This window comes from Abramis brama (genome assembly GCF_963993115.1).
Source record: "Abramis brama genome assembly, chromosome: 1".
Taxonomy (NCBI): domain Eukaryota; kingdom Metazoa; phylum Chordata; class Actinopteri; order Cypriniformes; family Leuciscidae; genus Abramis; species Abramis brama.
The window spans coordinates 30,197,497-30,212,455 of record NC_139963.1 but is presented as its reverse complement, the minus strand read 5'-3'; the positions used below and the strand labels follow the sequence as shown (position 1 = coordinate 30,212,455).

Here is a 14,959-nt window from a genome sequence, read left to right as displayed (position 1 = left end):
TCGATCAAAGAAGTTGAGTCCTCGTGCTGTGCGTCAGGTGCAGAAGCTGGCTTCAAAAAACAGACGCACAAGTGATGCCAGCATTGCTTTAGAGGTTGCAGAAGCGGAAGATCAGCTTGTCAGTGCTCAGACCATGCGCCACACACTCCAACAAGTCGGTTTGCATGGCTGTCGTCCCAGAAGGAAGCCTCTTCTGAAGCTGGCTCTCAAGAAAGCCCGCAAACAGTTTGCTTAAAGCAACCTGTCCAAAAGCATGAATTACTGGAACCATGTGCTGTGGTCTGATGAGACTAAGATAAACTTGTGTGGCTCAGATGGTGTCCAGCATGTGTGGCGACGCCCTGGTAAGGAGTATCAAGAAAATTTTGTCTTGCCTACAGTCAAGCATGGTGGTGGTAGCATCATGGTCTGGAGACTGGTACTGGGGAGCTGCGCTTCATTGAAGGAAACATGGATTCCAACATGTACTGCGACATTCTGAAGCAGAACATGATGCCCTCCGTTCAGAAACTGAGCCGAACGGCATGATAACGACCCCAAACACACCGCCAAGATGACAACTGCCTTGCTGAGGGTGAAGTATGTCTCCAGACCTGAACCCTATTGAGCACCTGTGGGGCGTCCTCAAGCGGAAGGTGAAGCGCCATGTGTCTTAACATCCAGCAGCTCCATGATGTCATTATGGAGGAGTGGAAGAGGATCCCAGCAACAACCTGTGCAGCTCTGGTGAACTCCATGCCTAGGAAGGCAGTGCTAGATAACAATGGTGCTCACACAAAATATTGACACTTTGGACACAGTTTTGACATGTTCACTTAGGGTGTACTCACTTTTGTTGCCAGCTATTTTGACAATAATGGCTGTGTGTTGAGTTATTTTCAGAGGACAGTAAATATCTACTGCTATACAAGCAGCACATTGACTACTCTAAAATATATCCAAGTTTCATTTCTATAGTATTGTCCCTTGATATACTAAAATGTTTGCTGAAATGTGAGGGGTCTACTCACTTTTGTGAGATACTGTACATATATACAGCAGTACATTGTAGTTTTAGATACATTTAGGGGGATTAGAGATAAAAGAAAAATCTTTAAAAAAGCATGCAAATAAAGTATGCAGGTATAGGAACCCGCCCCAGACACATTTCACCAGTCCTAATCCTATCAGCATTAATTATTCAAAGAATGGGATAGGGGCTCCAAGAGCCATTAAAGACAAAAGAGAGTCTCAATGATCCGCCACATTTGACTTACAATAAAGAAAACGGGAATCGGAAGAAACCTCTTGCTAGCAACTTTGCTTAACAGAATCATTCATTTGATGTCATCTTTACTTTAAATGCTAAATACAGTGTACCTTAGTTTTTCATGTAATCTTATGTCAGGAAATCTCAGCAGATCTTAAACATTCTTAAATTTGTAATCCCACGTGTCAAGTAGAATAAATGTCCCAAAAATTATGTAAAATATTGGTTATTTGGAAATTCTATGACCTTTCCATGTGTGTGTAATGAGATTTCATAAGTCAATATAAATTTGCATGATAGGAATTTATTGACATTGGTGCAAAGCTCTAAATATTGCATTTCAGAAGATAATGTTAAAATAAATGTGTTAAAGATCCAACATAATTTCTTAATAAATACATTTTAGTTACTTAAATATACAAATGTCTTATCAAACTGTGCATGGTCAAACATTTCAGTATACTCTGTGCATTTATTCATCAAACAGTATGTCTGCATGCAGAACTTTTATATGACCTTCAATTGGAAAAAAATTTTTTTGTCGTCTTTTATCTCTGGGGACAGAGTAATCTGGCCAGTTTGTCCAGTTATTTATTCAAGTAAGAAAGTGAATCAAATATCTACATCTTCGAAACAAACAATAAAGGGCATGTTTTGCCATGTGATATTATAAAGAAACATTTCAAACCACTCATTGCTCTACCATTTTAACTTAACATCCACAATGAGAGAAGCATAGCATTTTCACTCTAGCACATCTCAGGTCTCTTGGCTGCCCGGCAGCGGAGAACTTTGAGGAAACTGTCAATTTTGTGGGAATCCCTGCGGAAGCAGGACAACAGGAAATGGAAATTGACAAGTTGAGAGGTTTTATCCTGGCCAAGGCCGTTGTTGGAAAAAGGGAGAGAGGACAGGTTGTCTGAGGATGAGCCCATCTGCAGAGAAGAGAGAAGGGGACAACAAATAAATCAACCCTGCTTAAAGGTGCATTTTAGATTTCTTTCTTTATATCCAAAAATCATTCAGATTTAGGCTACTTATATTACCCTCTTACAATCAACATGCACAATATATATGCAATGTGAGCTGTTCCTAAAAGCACACTCACCTTGTGAACGACACGCTCCAGACCTGCACCCAGGCTGTTGATGTTGTCTTGCAGCTCTTTGGTCTTGCTGTTAATGGTGTTGCGTTCTGGATGTGCCAGGCTGGACGCTTCAGAGGACAGTAGGGTGAGGGGATCGGACCACGCCAGCAGCAGAGACCGAGCCAAAGCAAGCAACTCATCCTCCTGCAGAAACAATCGCATAAAACTTCATTCATTGCCCATCTGTTCCGCTTGTAATTACACACAAGACCACAAGAGGTAGATGTCTACTTATGGTTGTCCCTGCCTGCACATTCAAGTTGGTATTAAAAACGGAAGTTGCAATAGTGACGGCCTCTCGAGCAAGAAAAAATGTAGGGTGCAACTTGACTTTGTCCATTGGTGACTTTAAAAGGTATAGGTTCACGTAAAGCGATTGTGTCTCTTCAAGAAGACTTGGATTAAACAGCTTGATTCACATACCCCCGGTTTCACAGACAAGGCTTAAATCTAGTTCTAGACTAAAATGCATGTTTCAGCTGTTTTAACTGAAAGCAACTTGCACTGATATAGCCTATTTTAAAATATGTTTCATTGTTGATATGTTTTATTGTTGACATTGTTTTATGCCAAGATGCACAAAAGTAATGTTTTATTTTACGGCATGTTTTTAAAAGCTACTTAAATGTCTTAATTAAACTAAGGCCTAAACCTGGATTAATCTAAACCCCGTCTGTGTAACCAGGCCATGTATTTCTATTATGATCTCTTTAAGAACTTTTTGAAGAGTCAAAGTCTTGGTTGAATGGGACTTTCAAAGGAGGGACAGAAATCTCTTAGATATTTCTTCATTTGTGTTATGAAGATGAACAAAAATCTCATGGATTTGGAACGACATGAGGGTAAGTACATGACCAAATTTTCATTTAATTTAATTTGGGGTGAACTATCACTTTAAGCTAAAATAACAGGCGGAGTATAAATAAAATAAAAGTAAAAAAATAAAGAAAATTAAAAAAAAGTATAAATAAAAGTTGGAATAGGATGAGGCTCTTAAGACTTCAAATATTTACAAGCTTTGTAAAGTATTTATATATAAATATATTATAGTAACATCATAGAGTGTTTTAATCATGTTTTTGTGTTTGTTTTACATGTTATATAGATTAAATTATAATGATTATATATATATTTTTTATTGCAATTAAAATATTTTATTTATATTATGCCTCATAATATTTCATATTTGTAATTTAACAAAAAACAATGTTTATTTGGTACAAAAAATAAGCTGGAATAGGAGAAAGTATTTTTAAATTTTAAAAAGAGTAAGATGGATGCATGTGTTCTCTTACCGGCACTTTCAGGGCTTGGTCTTTGTCGTTGGGAATTTGAAGGGAGGATGTGTGGCACATTGATGGACGGGGCATCATTACCCTCCCAAGAGGAGGAAAGTGAGAATCCTGTGGTCAAAAGGTTTATATCAAAAACAACCAACATCACATCTATGAAAAAAATACCTGTTTGGATAAAACTGAAGTCAAAAACAACCCAGTGTGCATGTAACTGTCACACACACAATGGACTCTTCCTCACTCCTTGCTGCACTCTCACTCACATACTACATTACCACAGCATCCCTCACGATTCTCATCTTCTTTCATGTGATCACAGTCGCCGTTAACTCATTATCTGGTCACCATTATGACTACAGATACCAACCTGAAAAAGATTACTTTCTTTTTAAATGAAGCCTCAAAGCACTGAGGCTTTACCCTGACTGTTCCAGGAAAAGAGAGCAGCGGTTCTTAATCTGGGGGTCGCAAAGAGGTAGCAGGTGGGTCGCAGGATAACTTTTATTTTGAGTGTATGTATAAAAGACCCGCTTAATAGCACCACCTACCAGCGACATGATATAACAAATTAACAGCTGATTGGAAGTAGTCACATGGGCTTTGCAATTTGTGGTTAGTCATAGCTGGACTGCTGATTAGACATGGAGCAATTTTTAATTGGTGCTGACAAAAAGCATCCAGTTGAGAACAAGGAAAAAAAAAATATGACGATAAGTACTCGGAATATGGCTTCACTCAGACCAGCGATCGGGGGGATTCCCAACCACAGTATGTGATTTGTGGCAAGGTGTTAGCATGCTAAGACACTTGACAACTAAACACGAATCGCTGCTGACAAAGCCACTTTAATTTTTCAAATGAAAACTACAGGAGCTATGTGGTCAAAAATCAATGCTACAGAAAGCCACCACGGTGAATGATAGGGCCATACACCTTGTTTATTATTTCTCATTGGATTGCCAAAACTGAGAAGCCACACAATTTAGGAGAGACTTTCTTTTTTTCTACCCTGAGCTAAAGAAACTGTTTCTGTTATGTGTGGACAAAGTGCTACTGATCACTTAGCATTGATTCCAGTCTCAAATGATATAGTGACTAGTTGTATTGGGCGAATGGCAACAGAGCAGATGTGAAAGAGCAGATAATCACGAAAATCAAGCTTAATTTCTCTCCAACTTAACAAGAGCACCAATATTGCAGGAGAAGCACAATTAATGGTTTACGTTAGATTTGTCGGTGAAGGACAAATTACGGAGTATTTTCTGTTTTGTCGCCCTCTTCCCGAACATGCAACAGGTGAGGAACTTTTTGCCACATTGGATTCATTTGTACGTGAACATGACATTTAATTGAAGACCTATGTGGGTATTTGCTCCGACGGAGCACGGGCAGTGAATGGCACAAACAGTGGATTGATGACAAAAGTACAGGCTGTCTCTCTTTTTTTAGTATGAACGCATTGCATGATACACAGGCAAGCCCATGCGGCTAAGAAAATGCCACCTGATATGAAACAAGTGATGGATGAAGCAGTCCACACAGTCGCAATGCGATAAATACAAGCCATTATCATTACTTACCTGTTTGATCTGGATCCATTGTCTTACCTATATGCTCACCTGGGTCTTTAATAAACCTGCTTTGGGTTCTTTCCATCATTCATTGTCAGAGTCAACATTACAGATGACCAGACCTACCAACACTGTGCCAACATTCTGCACTCCATGATTTAGCTACTCTGTGTCCCTGACAAATCCCTGTTCACTCTCACCCAAGATGGCCACCTGGAGGAGTATGTGGAGGATTTCCTTGAGATCTGTCACGAGTTGCGCTGGGATAAGACCCTTACATCCTTTGGAGTGGGATGGATGACATACTCGACCAGATGTTACTGTTGAGTGAGGGTCATAGTTCCTTGGTGGACTTCATTGATTATACCCTGTGGGTTTGTGGATCTTCACACAGTGGGGAAAGTGGAGGAGCAGACCCACCAGCCCATCTTCCCAGTACGAGTAGCTCCACCTCGGCTCCACCTTGGCTCCACGCTCCCTCGGCTCCACTATGGTCTATCATCCCTCAGGCTTCGCCTAAGCTCCCTCATCCCTCTGGCTCCACCTTGGTCAATCGTTGCTCTGGCACCGCTTTGGACTTGTGGATCTCCTGCTGCGCCTCGACCCACCACCCCTCTGGCTTCGCCAGGCTCTTTCCGGTTCTGCCATCATCCTCAATCACACTGACTCTGCCCAGGTCTGCCAAGTGATGATCCTATCACAGTCTCGTCAATGCCCTATAAAAGACACTCACTCAGTTAACTCTTTGTCTGATTACCATTATGACTACAGACTCTACATCCTGTGAATAATACCAACCTGAATAAATACTTGCCTGCTCTCCATCTTCCATTCCACTCCAGAATTGTCATCTCCTCGTTTGTCTTATCCTCATGTGATCCAAGGACTCTATTGTATACTGCTCTGCCATTACCATTACTACTGTTTGATCTGGATCTTGTTTGATCTGGATCCATTGTCTTACCTGTAAACTCCCCTGTGTCTTCAATAAACCTGCTTTGGGTTATTTCCATCATCCATTGTCTGAGTAAACGTTAATGTAACAACATGCACTTTTTTTTTTCTTTTTCTTTTTTAAACAAGGGTGTTTAGTACTGACCAGGTCATTGGTGAGAGAGGTGCTGAGGGAGTGAAGTTTGTCTGAAAGTTGAGAGGCTCTTTCCAGTAAATCATTCAGACCGACACCATTGATTGAGGCAAATGCACACATCAGGACAGTCACTGAAAAGAAAAGAGAAAAGGGAACAGTTAAACAGTATTGTCATCAGGAGTATGGACAAAGAAGAAAGGCAGTTAGAGGGAGCTGAAATCAAGTTAGCATGAACCGAAAACAGAAAAAGGGATGTTACAAGGGAGTTGAGATAAAGTGTAAAATGTGGTGGGGAAAGGTTAGATTGAGGAAGATAAGGTTTGCTTACCTGCAAAGTATAGTCTAGATCCTTCAGCCATCATATTAACTGGATTCTTTATTCTCGTACTTGAATCTTTGCAGTCTGCGTTCCTCTCCTGAGCGTTTCATTATATAGACCTACTCCTTTCATTTGGGTATGCAGTAAGTTTTACACTCCATGTGTATTGTACCTAAACTAGTTCAGTCCTGAAACTAATGAAAAACATTGTTTTGAGAGTTTGGTTAATCAATATTGATAAGCTGCTTGAGTAGATACAGGACACAGGAGGGTAAAATTCACCAGCAGTCACATGAAGTGCCAAATAAATAAATGTAAAACATTCTTTCTTTTAATTACTGGATGGAGAAACTTCTGAATATAGAGCTTATTTCAAGTGAAAAGGGGATTTTGGTGAAATGTGTGTTTAGTGTGATGCGATTACTTTAGGATCTTTGGGATATCTGGAAGTATGGAATGGAAGAACAAATGGAAAATGAAACAGACTGCACCACTCTGGAGGTACCCATTCTGCACTCTTGCAGCCATGTGCCGTTTAAAGAAAGTCTACACGTTACAGACCCTTCCCCCATGTGGAAACACTCATTTGTCATGTCCTGCTGTGGACTGAGGGCCTTTATGGCCTTTTTGTTTCTTTTCTTTTCTTTCCTGGTTTATGTATGTCTGAATGTGCTGGTTAAACCCAATTCTTATGAAAGTTTCCTGCTCTATGTTGCCTTGTTTTTTTTGTTTTTTTTGTTTTACATTTTTCCATGTCTGTGTGGGGAAATTCTTCTGTTACCCCCCACTTGCTTCTGTGTAAAATTCGTTCGGAAAACACACACACACACACACACACACACACACACACACACACACACACACACACACACACACACACACACACACACACACACACATATTCCATAGACATAATGATTTTTATACTGTACAAACTGTATATTCTCTCCCCTAAACCTACCCCCTAAACACAACCCTCACAGAAAACAAAAAACATGGTTTATAAGCTATTTTCCCCACAACTGTATCTGGTATTGACTGGTATCTTCCCTTAACGTTCGCATAACCAAGAAAAAATGTTTTTACATCATTTTTAAAAAACTGCCACTGATTTTACTATTATTGTTATTTATTGTTTTTATTGAGCCAGTTACAGTGCATAACCTTACACGACCTTGAAATGAAAACTTTAAGGCCTTATGTAACATTTTATCTTAGAATTTTTATGTTAAAATCATTCATTAATTCTGTTTGCTCAAATTGGGTTAAATTATTTCCAAACTGCTCATATATTTCAGGGAACTTACATTTCACATATATTTTAGGGAACTTATAAATTTAATTTGACAAACCCCTAAAGACCTCATCAGTAGACCCCCACCCCACTGCCATAACATTATGTACTGAAGGACAACATTTCCAATAAACAGCTTTGTAATATTAAAGCGAGAACAGTTTTGTATTCTAGTGTGCCCGCTGCATTATGGGGCGTTTCTCCTCCTCAAAGACTCCTAGAGAAGGAGGCGTGGATCCAGGCTACTCAGTTCAACAATATTCATTTTGTTTTTCAGTTAACTCTTGCCAGATCCTTCCGGGCTGCAGATCCAGGTAAAGTAATTGGTTGGCATTTAATGCAAATGTAATTAAAAACACTTTAGCTCGTTGACAGCAGCGTAAATATACATGAATGAGAGTTGATTGTTCAGAGAACACGGTGTTCTGGTCGCAGTTTAGTAGCCTACCTCCGTCATTTTCAGATGCGCCTGTTGCTTTCAGTCATTTGTGCCTACAGGTTTTATCGCATACTCTTGATTTAGACCGACAGGTAGGCTTAACCAAGCTTAACTTTTCAACTGACCGTTGAGAAGATGAGTTGTTGCAGAGATCCGTAAAAGTTTCAGATATTCGCAAAAAAAAAAAAGTAACAGGTATGCCTGAAACGTTCTTTTGTTGCAGTTAAAAGTATCCACTTCACTTGCTCCCCGTGTCGAATGCGTTTTAAAAAGAATGGCAAGATAGGTAACTTAGCGTTAAACGTTACGAATTTTACATGAACGGAACAGGCATTTTAGCCTTAATTTTTTTTTGTTTATTCAGCGAACATAATGCAAACAAAAAAGAGAAATAAACTAAGGTGGAAAAATTAATACAAATAATTCATTTAAATATATATTGTAAAAGAATATATAGCCCGTAGGTCTACTTTTAAGTCCTGTAGCCTAGGCTTCTATTGATATGATTTACATTTCTTGATGTGCATCCAACCAACCCAAACTGCGCCAACGTGACATTAGTTTTGGCCTTTTTGAACGGATTAGACGGATTGATTGAACTTTTTTTTTTTTAAGTTGCCAGCCACCGCCTGCATTTTTTATTATATTCCCATAACTTTTATAGCCCCCCAAAAAAATTGTTTTAATGAATATCTGAACAAACAATAGGCTAGCCTATCAAAAGAAAGAAAAAAAATATACTTGCTTAGGCTACTTTATTTTTCCTTTTTCTTTTTTTAAAAAGCAACATTTTGAACAAAAAGCTGAGAAAATTGCGTTTTTGTCAAAGACTAGGCTACGTCCGAGCTTCAGTAGGTCTAAAACATTTTGGGCTCGGGGCTCGAGGTCCGAGGCTTTGGCCCCGCCCTGCACATATCCCTGGCTCTCACTGGCCCCACAATGAAAAGGCGGCTACTGTATTGCGCAACTCACAATAGTTTAAAGGGGAAGTTATACATTTTTATTATTTAATTAATCTGTTTACATGAGCTACATTAGTATACATAAATGTAAATATGGGGAAGGTAAGCCTTTGTTTTTAGTTTAATACGTAAAAATAGTTAAATAAAAAAGCTGTAAAATGTGTTAATATTTGTAAAAAAAAAGGGGAGGTTTTTATTTAACCTTTTTAATGTTTGTCAATATCTTTTGATTTTAATTTTTTTGTTTATACTCATGTACACCCCTGATGTATCTGTAAACCTTTTAACCCAATAATTGAAATATAATAAATTGGATGTCATTTAAATTCTGTTACTTCTATATGAAAACAGCTGGTGCTTGAGAAGCCTTGAAGCAGTGCACATGTCATGAAAACATGTTGCCATTAGGGGGTGTCCATGCACAGTCCATGACATAACGCAGCAAATAGTGCCGCTTTCTGTGTCCAAATGCAAGTTTCTCTGCTGCGTACTTCTCATCGTACTTTTTTACTCACTGTGCCTTTAGGTGAAGAAAGAAGCACACTTATTTGCTTTTTTTGAGTTTGAAGGACCAAACTTTTAAAATGGTGCCTTTGCTGAGTATGGTTGAAGCTGATCACTGTTTGATCTCTTGCGCATGCACACATATGTGCACTCTCATGTCTACCCCCCCCCCCACCCCCACCCTGTACTATGTACACTCCCCCTCCCTCTTGCCAACTCTAACTCCCCATTCTCTTTTTTTCTTCTGCACATGCAACCACAGGAGCGCACAGAGCAGGCACGCATAAACACCAACACCATAGACCATGTCGGACTCAGAGACTGCAGCTCCTGCCGAGACCGCTGTCCCAGCACCCTGTGTGGCCATCAAGGCAGATTTAGACAAATGGTAAGTGAGTAGGGTAGCAGTCATGTATAGTCCATAATACAACCCTGTATGGACCGCATGAATATTTGTTAAATTCTGATTCTTCGATATGTAGGTTTATTCCCACATAGCTTTATTGTAGGTCTCAAATAGTTAGGATCGTGGTGGGATTTATGATATTCAGTAGAATTATGATATGCTGTGTAAATTCTACATTGTGATGGCGATCCAAAATGGAGGGAAGGAAGGACCTTTCGACGAATGCGAAGTGAAAGGTTCGTGCAGGGGGATCCAGTATTTTTAATAAGATGTAACTCGATTAACTTTTGTGAGTTTTTTAAATGGTTTGATTGGTGTCAGTTTTATCCAAGTTGGCAGCAGCAGTGGGGGGGTGACGGGGTTGCTCATTAAGAGCATTCTGGGCTTTTTCTTCAACTTCAGTTCTTCCTCACGGCTGATTGGCCGTTGGGAATGTGACTACGTCATACTTTTCCTCTCGCTTGTCCTCCCATCCTTGTTTTACCCTCTCAGTCTTCGCCATTTCTGTCCCTGCAGTCTCCATGGGCTCGCTTTGTCATGTTTGAGGGTTGACCACTTAAATTAATTGCTCATTTAAGCCACTTAGGGAATTACTGATGTTTGCGAATAAACCTTTTCTCCGTTTTTCCCATTTTTGAAAATGAAGGGGATTGTGATGGCAAGTGATGAATGTTCATTTGAAATGTTATGTCTTCTCTACTTTTTATGGTTTCATTGTGTACCCTTTCTCCTGATCATTAACACCAGCCATTGCTCAAGCTGTATTTTGACCCGTATCCCCACACCCACTAACCCACCCAAAAATGCAGATTGGCTGCTTTTGGTGTTTGTAGTGTCGACAGGCCTGGGCAGCATGAAAACGCAGATAAGGTTGCACAGACCCTGACCTTTGGTGTGCTAGGACCTGATAGGGAGAGGGTGTGGGGTTAAGAATTTGGTTGAATAATGTGTCACCGTTCCATCTGAAGCATGCCCTGTCTATCACAATCACCTCCATTTACAGGATATAAAACCAACAAAATCCACTAATCCAGAAAGCATTGGTGAGAGGGCTGGAAAAATGGAGAAAATTTGCAAACATCAGTAATTTCCTCTCATGTGAGCAGTCACCACTCAAACATGAGAATAGGAGGCTGCAGGGACAGACATGACTAAGACTATTGGGAAAAATATGGAATGGCAGAACTGTTCACAGTTGAAACTCTATTAGCAGGTCAGTTTGTCATTGACCTTTCTGTGATCATTTTGACCAGCATCTTGCATGTGTTGCTGACTAGCTGAATGTTTAAACTCACTGAAGGCCGACCTTTAAGTAACGTACACCACACTGGTATTTATAGTGCACTCATACATGGGTATGTGTAGATGTGTGTTTCTGTTATTTATTTTACAGTGTGGCATGTTCTATTTACTGGATCATTTTACACCTGGTCTAAGCATGTCACAGTGGCCATCTTGTCTGTTTTTTTGTCATGCTACTCCACAAAGGGGATTCATCATGGGCTTTAAAATCAGAAGAGGATTACGGTTACAGGTTTAACCCCAGAAGCCAGCAGTTACTCACTGGGAGAATGTATCTGGTAGTGTGTTGTGGAACATTTGACCTTCAGATCTCTTGTTGCTGCTCTCTGGCAGTGTAAATGTGTGCATTTCATATGACCTTATGACCTTGAGGTGTTCTCTATCTTTTACTAACTCAGCCATAGAGTTAGGATACAGCCATTTTGTTTTAGGTGTGTCCTTTCAAGAAATATAATGCAAAGCAAAAGTTAATCTTTTACACTCAAAGCAACCCCCCCCCCCCCCCCCCCCCCCCCCCCCCCTCCCCTCTCATTTATGTTAGCATGCCTGTTCCTGTAGCAGTTGGAATGCAATATTCTAGTTTTGCAGAAGCCCCCCTCAGGGTAAACAGTGTTACTCAATCTATCAATAAACAAAGACCTGTGGTTTATCAGCACATGATGAGCTAGTTGTAGGAGCTCCACATGGAGCTGATCTACTAATCAATTGCATATGGACTCAATTAGTCCATGGTTTGATTAGATTCTAGTTGAATTTTTCTATAGCCAAGTAAAGCTATCCAATTTTTTAGAGTACTATTTCCTATTTGTTGTGTTTAAGAGCACTCCTGAGCCGTGCCCTTTTTCCTTTTGCATTATATATGTGGAGGACTGGCCATCATGTGAATTATTCAGTCTTAATTTGGGGAAGGTGATCATCATCTTCCCATTTGACTGTTAATTTTTGCTATCATTGTAGTTTTACACCCCAGAATAAGGTGTTGCAATATTTGACTCCCAAACAGCACACTTCGGTTTATTTAATGCACTCTTGCAGTGATTTAACACATTTTAAACAATGTATCTGTCTTGAAGGAATTGTTCACCCAAAAATGAAAATTCTGTCATCATTTACTCACCCTCATGTGATTCCAAATCGTTCGTTCTTCTGCGGAACACAAAACAAGATATTCTGAAGAATGTTGGTAACCAAACAGTTTCTCAGAACATCTTTTAAGTTCCACAAAAGAAAGTAAGACATACAGTTTGGGAACAACATGAGAGAGGGAGAGAGTAAATGATTACAGAATGTTCATTTTTGGGTGAACTACCCATTTAACACTAGATTGTGCTTTTTCAACCATTTATTTTTATACCACAGGTTAAAGAGTTTCAATATTTGACTCCCAAATCAAAAATAACCATGTTCTGGTTCATTATATGCAGACCAAAACATGAGTGGTTTTCCAGTTGACCTAAAATGGTTTTGTGATCTCCAGTTATTGGTTGCTGAGGATAAGGACATAATCTGACCCTAATTGTTTTTTTGTACTATAGAAGGTAGCTTGTCTCACACTGTTGATTAGTCTTGTTTCACAATGGTCCATTCTCCCCATGCATGTCCTCTCTGAATCCCTGAAGTATTAAAATGGCTGCCTATGAAAAGGAAATGCCCTTGGCGAGTGCAATCCCCCATGCATCCATATACCTACGTCACATGGCTTATTAGAACCAGTCTGCATAAGGCTCTTTATATTTAAATTGACCAGCTGTGTGTTACATCACTGCTCACTGAGGAGAGGGAGAGCTCGCTTATGTCAGCGTGTGAGATGCAGCAGATGAACTGTGGGGGAGGAGACACTGAAATCATTTCTAACCAGTGGAGGGGCTCTCTCTGTCACGACATCTCCCTCTTTTAGCAGTAGGCATGTCTCTTTTTCATTACCTGCTTGCTTTGTCACGTGAATCTAGGGCTCTCTCGTTCAGATGGATTATCTGCCTCTCTCTCTTTGCATTTTTTTCCCTCCCTTCGCGCTGTTATTCCAGCCCTTGTTTTCGCTCCATCACTCTAATGCAGTGTGTCAGTGTCTGCCGTTGTTTGGTGTGGAGAGGCTCAAATAATCTCACTCGCACAAATGGATTCATACTGTCTCATTCAGTCCCAGTAGAATCCGGCCTGTCATGAATTCACATTTTATGACTAAAGACACAACTAAAGTTATGTATATGTCTTTACAGTGTGTGGTACAGAACTTTTTTTTTTTACACAGTTCAGCATTTTTTAAGTTGTATATGTGATATGTGAATGAGTGTGTGTATAGGCCCATGTGTGCTGGAGTAATGACCGTGTGTTCTGTGTGCTTCAGTGTAAAGGAGAATGGCGAGGAAGCGTGTAAGGAGCTGATGGAGGCGTTTGCTGCCTGTGTGAAGAGCAATGCTGAGGCTTCATGAGGAGCTCAACATGTAGGAAAAGTAATGCATATTAACTTAATAAGCTTCATTCCCCTCAACTTTGTCAGATGTATATTTTATTTATGTCAGTTCAGGCATTGTTATGTACTGTGTCACAGTGTGGAACATTAGATTGGAATGGTCTAATAATTGGGGATACATAGAATAAATACAAATAAATGTATTTTTTTTTTTTTTAATGTATTGATTTAACATTTTTAATGTGTTTAACTTCATGATTGAGACAACTTTTCAATTTCTTTAAAATTAATTTCTACCACACACACACACACACACACACACACACACACACACACACACACACACACACACACACACACACACACACACACACACACACACACACACACACACACACACACACCCACACACATATATATATTAGTCAATAGCTCAATCACATTGTTGAATTCTGTAACTGTCATCATCATATTTGTGTTTGTTCTCAGGGGGTTACTGCACTGAGTCCTCCACCTTCCCAGCATTCCCTGTAGCTCATGGCACTGGACTAAATGATGGGGTTTGTGGTTTGGCAGCAGAGACCATACTTGTGTCTCTTCCCTTCTCTACTCATGTGAAGCTTACATGGATTCCAAAAACCACCAACCTCCCCTCCCCTTTTATGACTGTTTGTATTGATCTGTTTGTTGACAGTTTGGAAGACCTCATTATTTGATGTAAATGATGTGTCTCAGATGCTTACAAAATTGAATAAAGATTTTAAAATGGTTCAGCATTGTGACTGAATTTGTTTCTCAAACAAAAACGACTCTCATTAACTCACTTAGCAGATCCTACCTAGCCAAAGGTGACTTCTAATGAGTGGTTTTATTTATTTTTAGTGGTTTTAGTGGTTTACAAGTTCAAACCTTTAAGGTGGCTGCAGTGAAGTGGATTGTAGGCAAGGATTATGTAGATCTTTGTAATGGGT

At 39.7% G+C, this 14,959-nt stretch overlaps 1 protein-coding gene and 1 long non-coding RNA gene across 2 annotated transcripts; one reads left to right on the top strand and one right to left on the bottom strand.

The window, feature by feature from the left end:
• Positions 1-1,534: 1,534 nt before the first annotated feature.
• prl (prolactin) lies at positions 1,535-6,899 on the bottom strand. Its single transcript, XM_084138151.1, has 5 exons — positions 6,681-6,899; positions 6,362-6,483; positions 3,692-3,799; positions 2,358-2,540; positions 1,535-2,184 (listed from the first exon to the last, which is right to left on the bottom strand). The coding sequence occupies exons 1-5, from the start codon at positions 6,712-6,714 to the stop codon at positions 1,999-2,001; spliced, it is 633 nt and encodes a 210-aa protein (XP_083994277.1). The 5' UTR covers positions 6,715-6,899; the 3' UTR covers positions 1,535-1,998.
• A 1,252-nt stretch (positions 6,900-8,151) lies between these two features.
• LOC311085011 lies at positions 8,152-14,757 on the top strand. The gene is made up of 4 exons (XR_014606697.1): positions 8,152-8,279; positions 10,133-10,258; positions 13,923-14,028; positions 14,478-14,757. It is a non-coding gene; the product is annotated as an uncharacterized lncRNA (long non-coding RNA).
• The last annotated feature ends 202 nt before the right edge of the window (positions 14,758-14,959 follow it).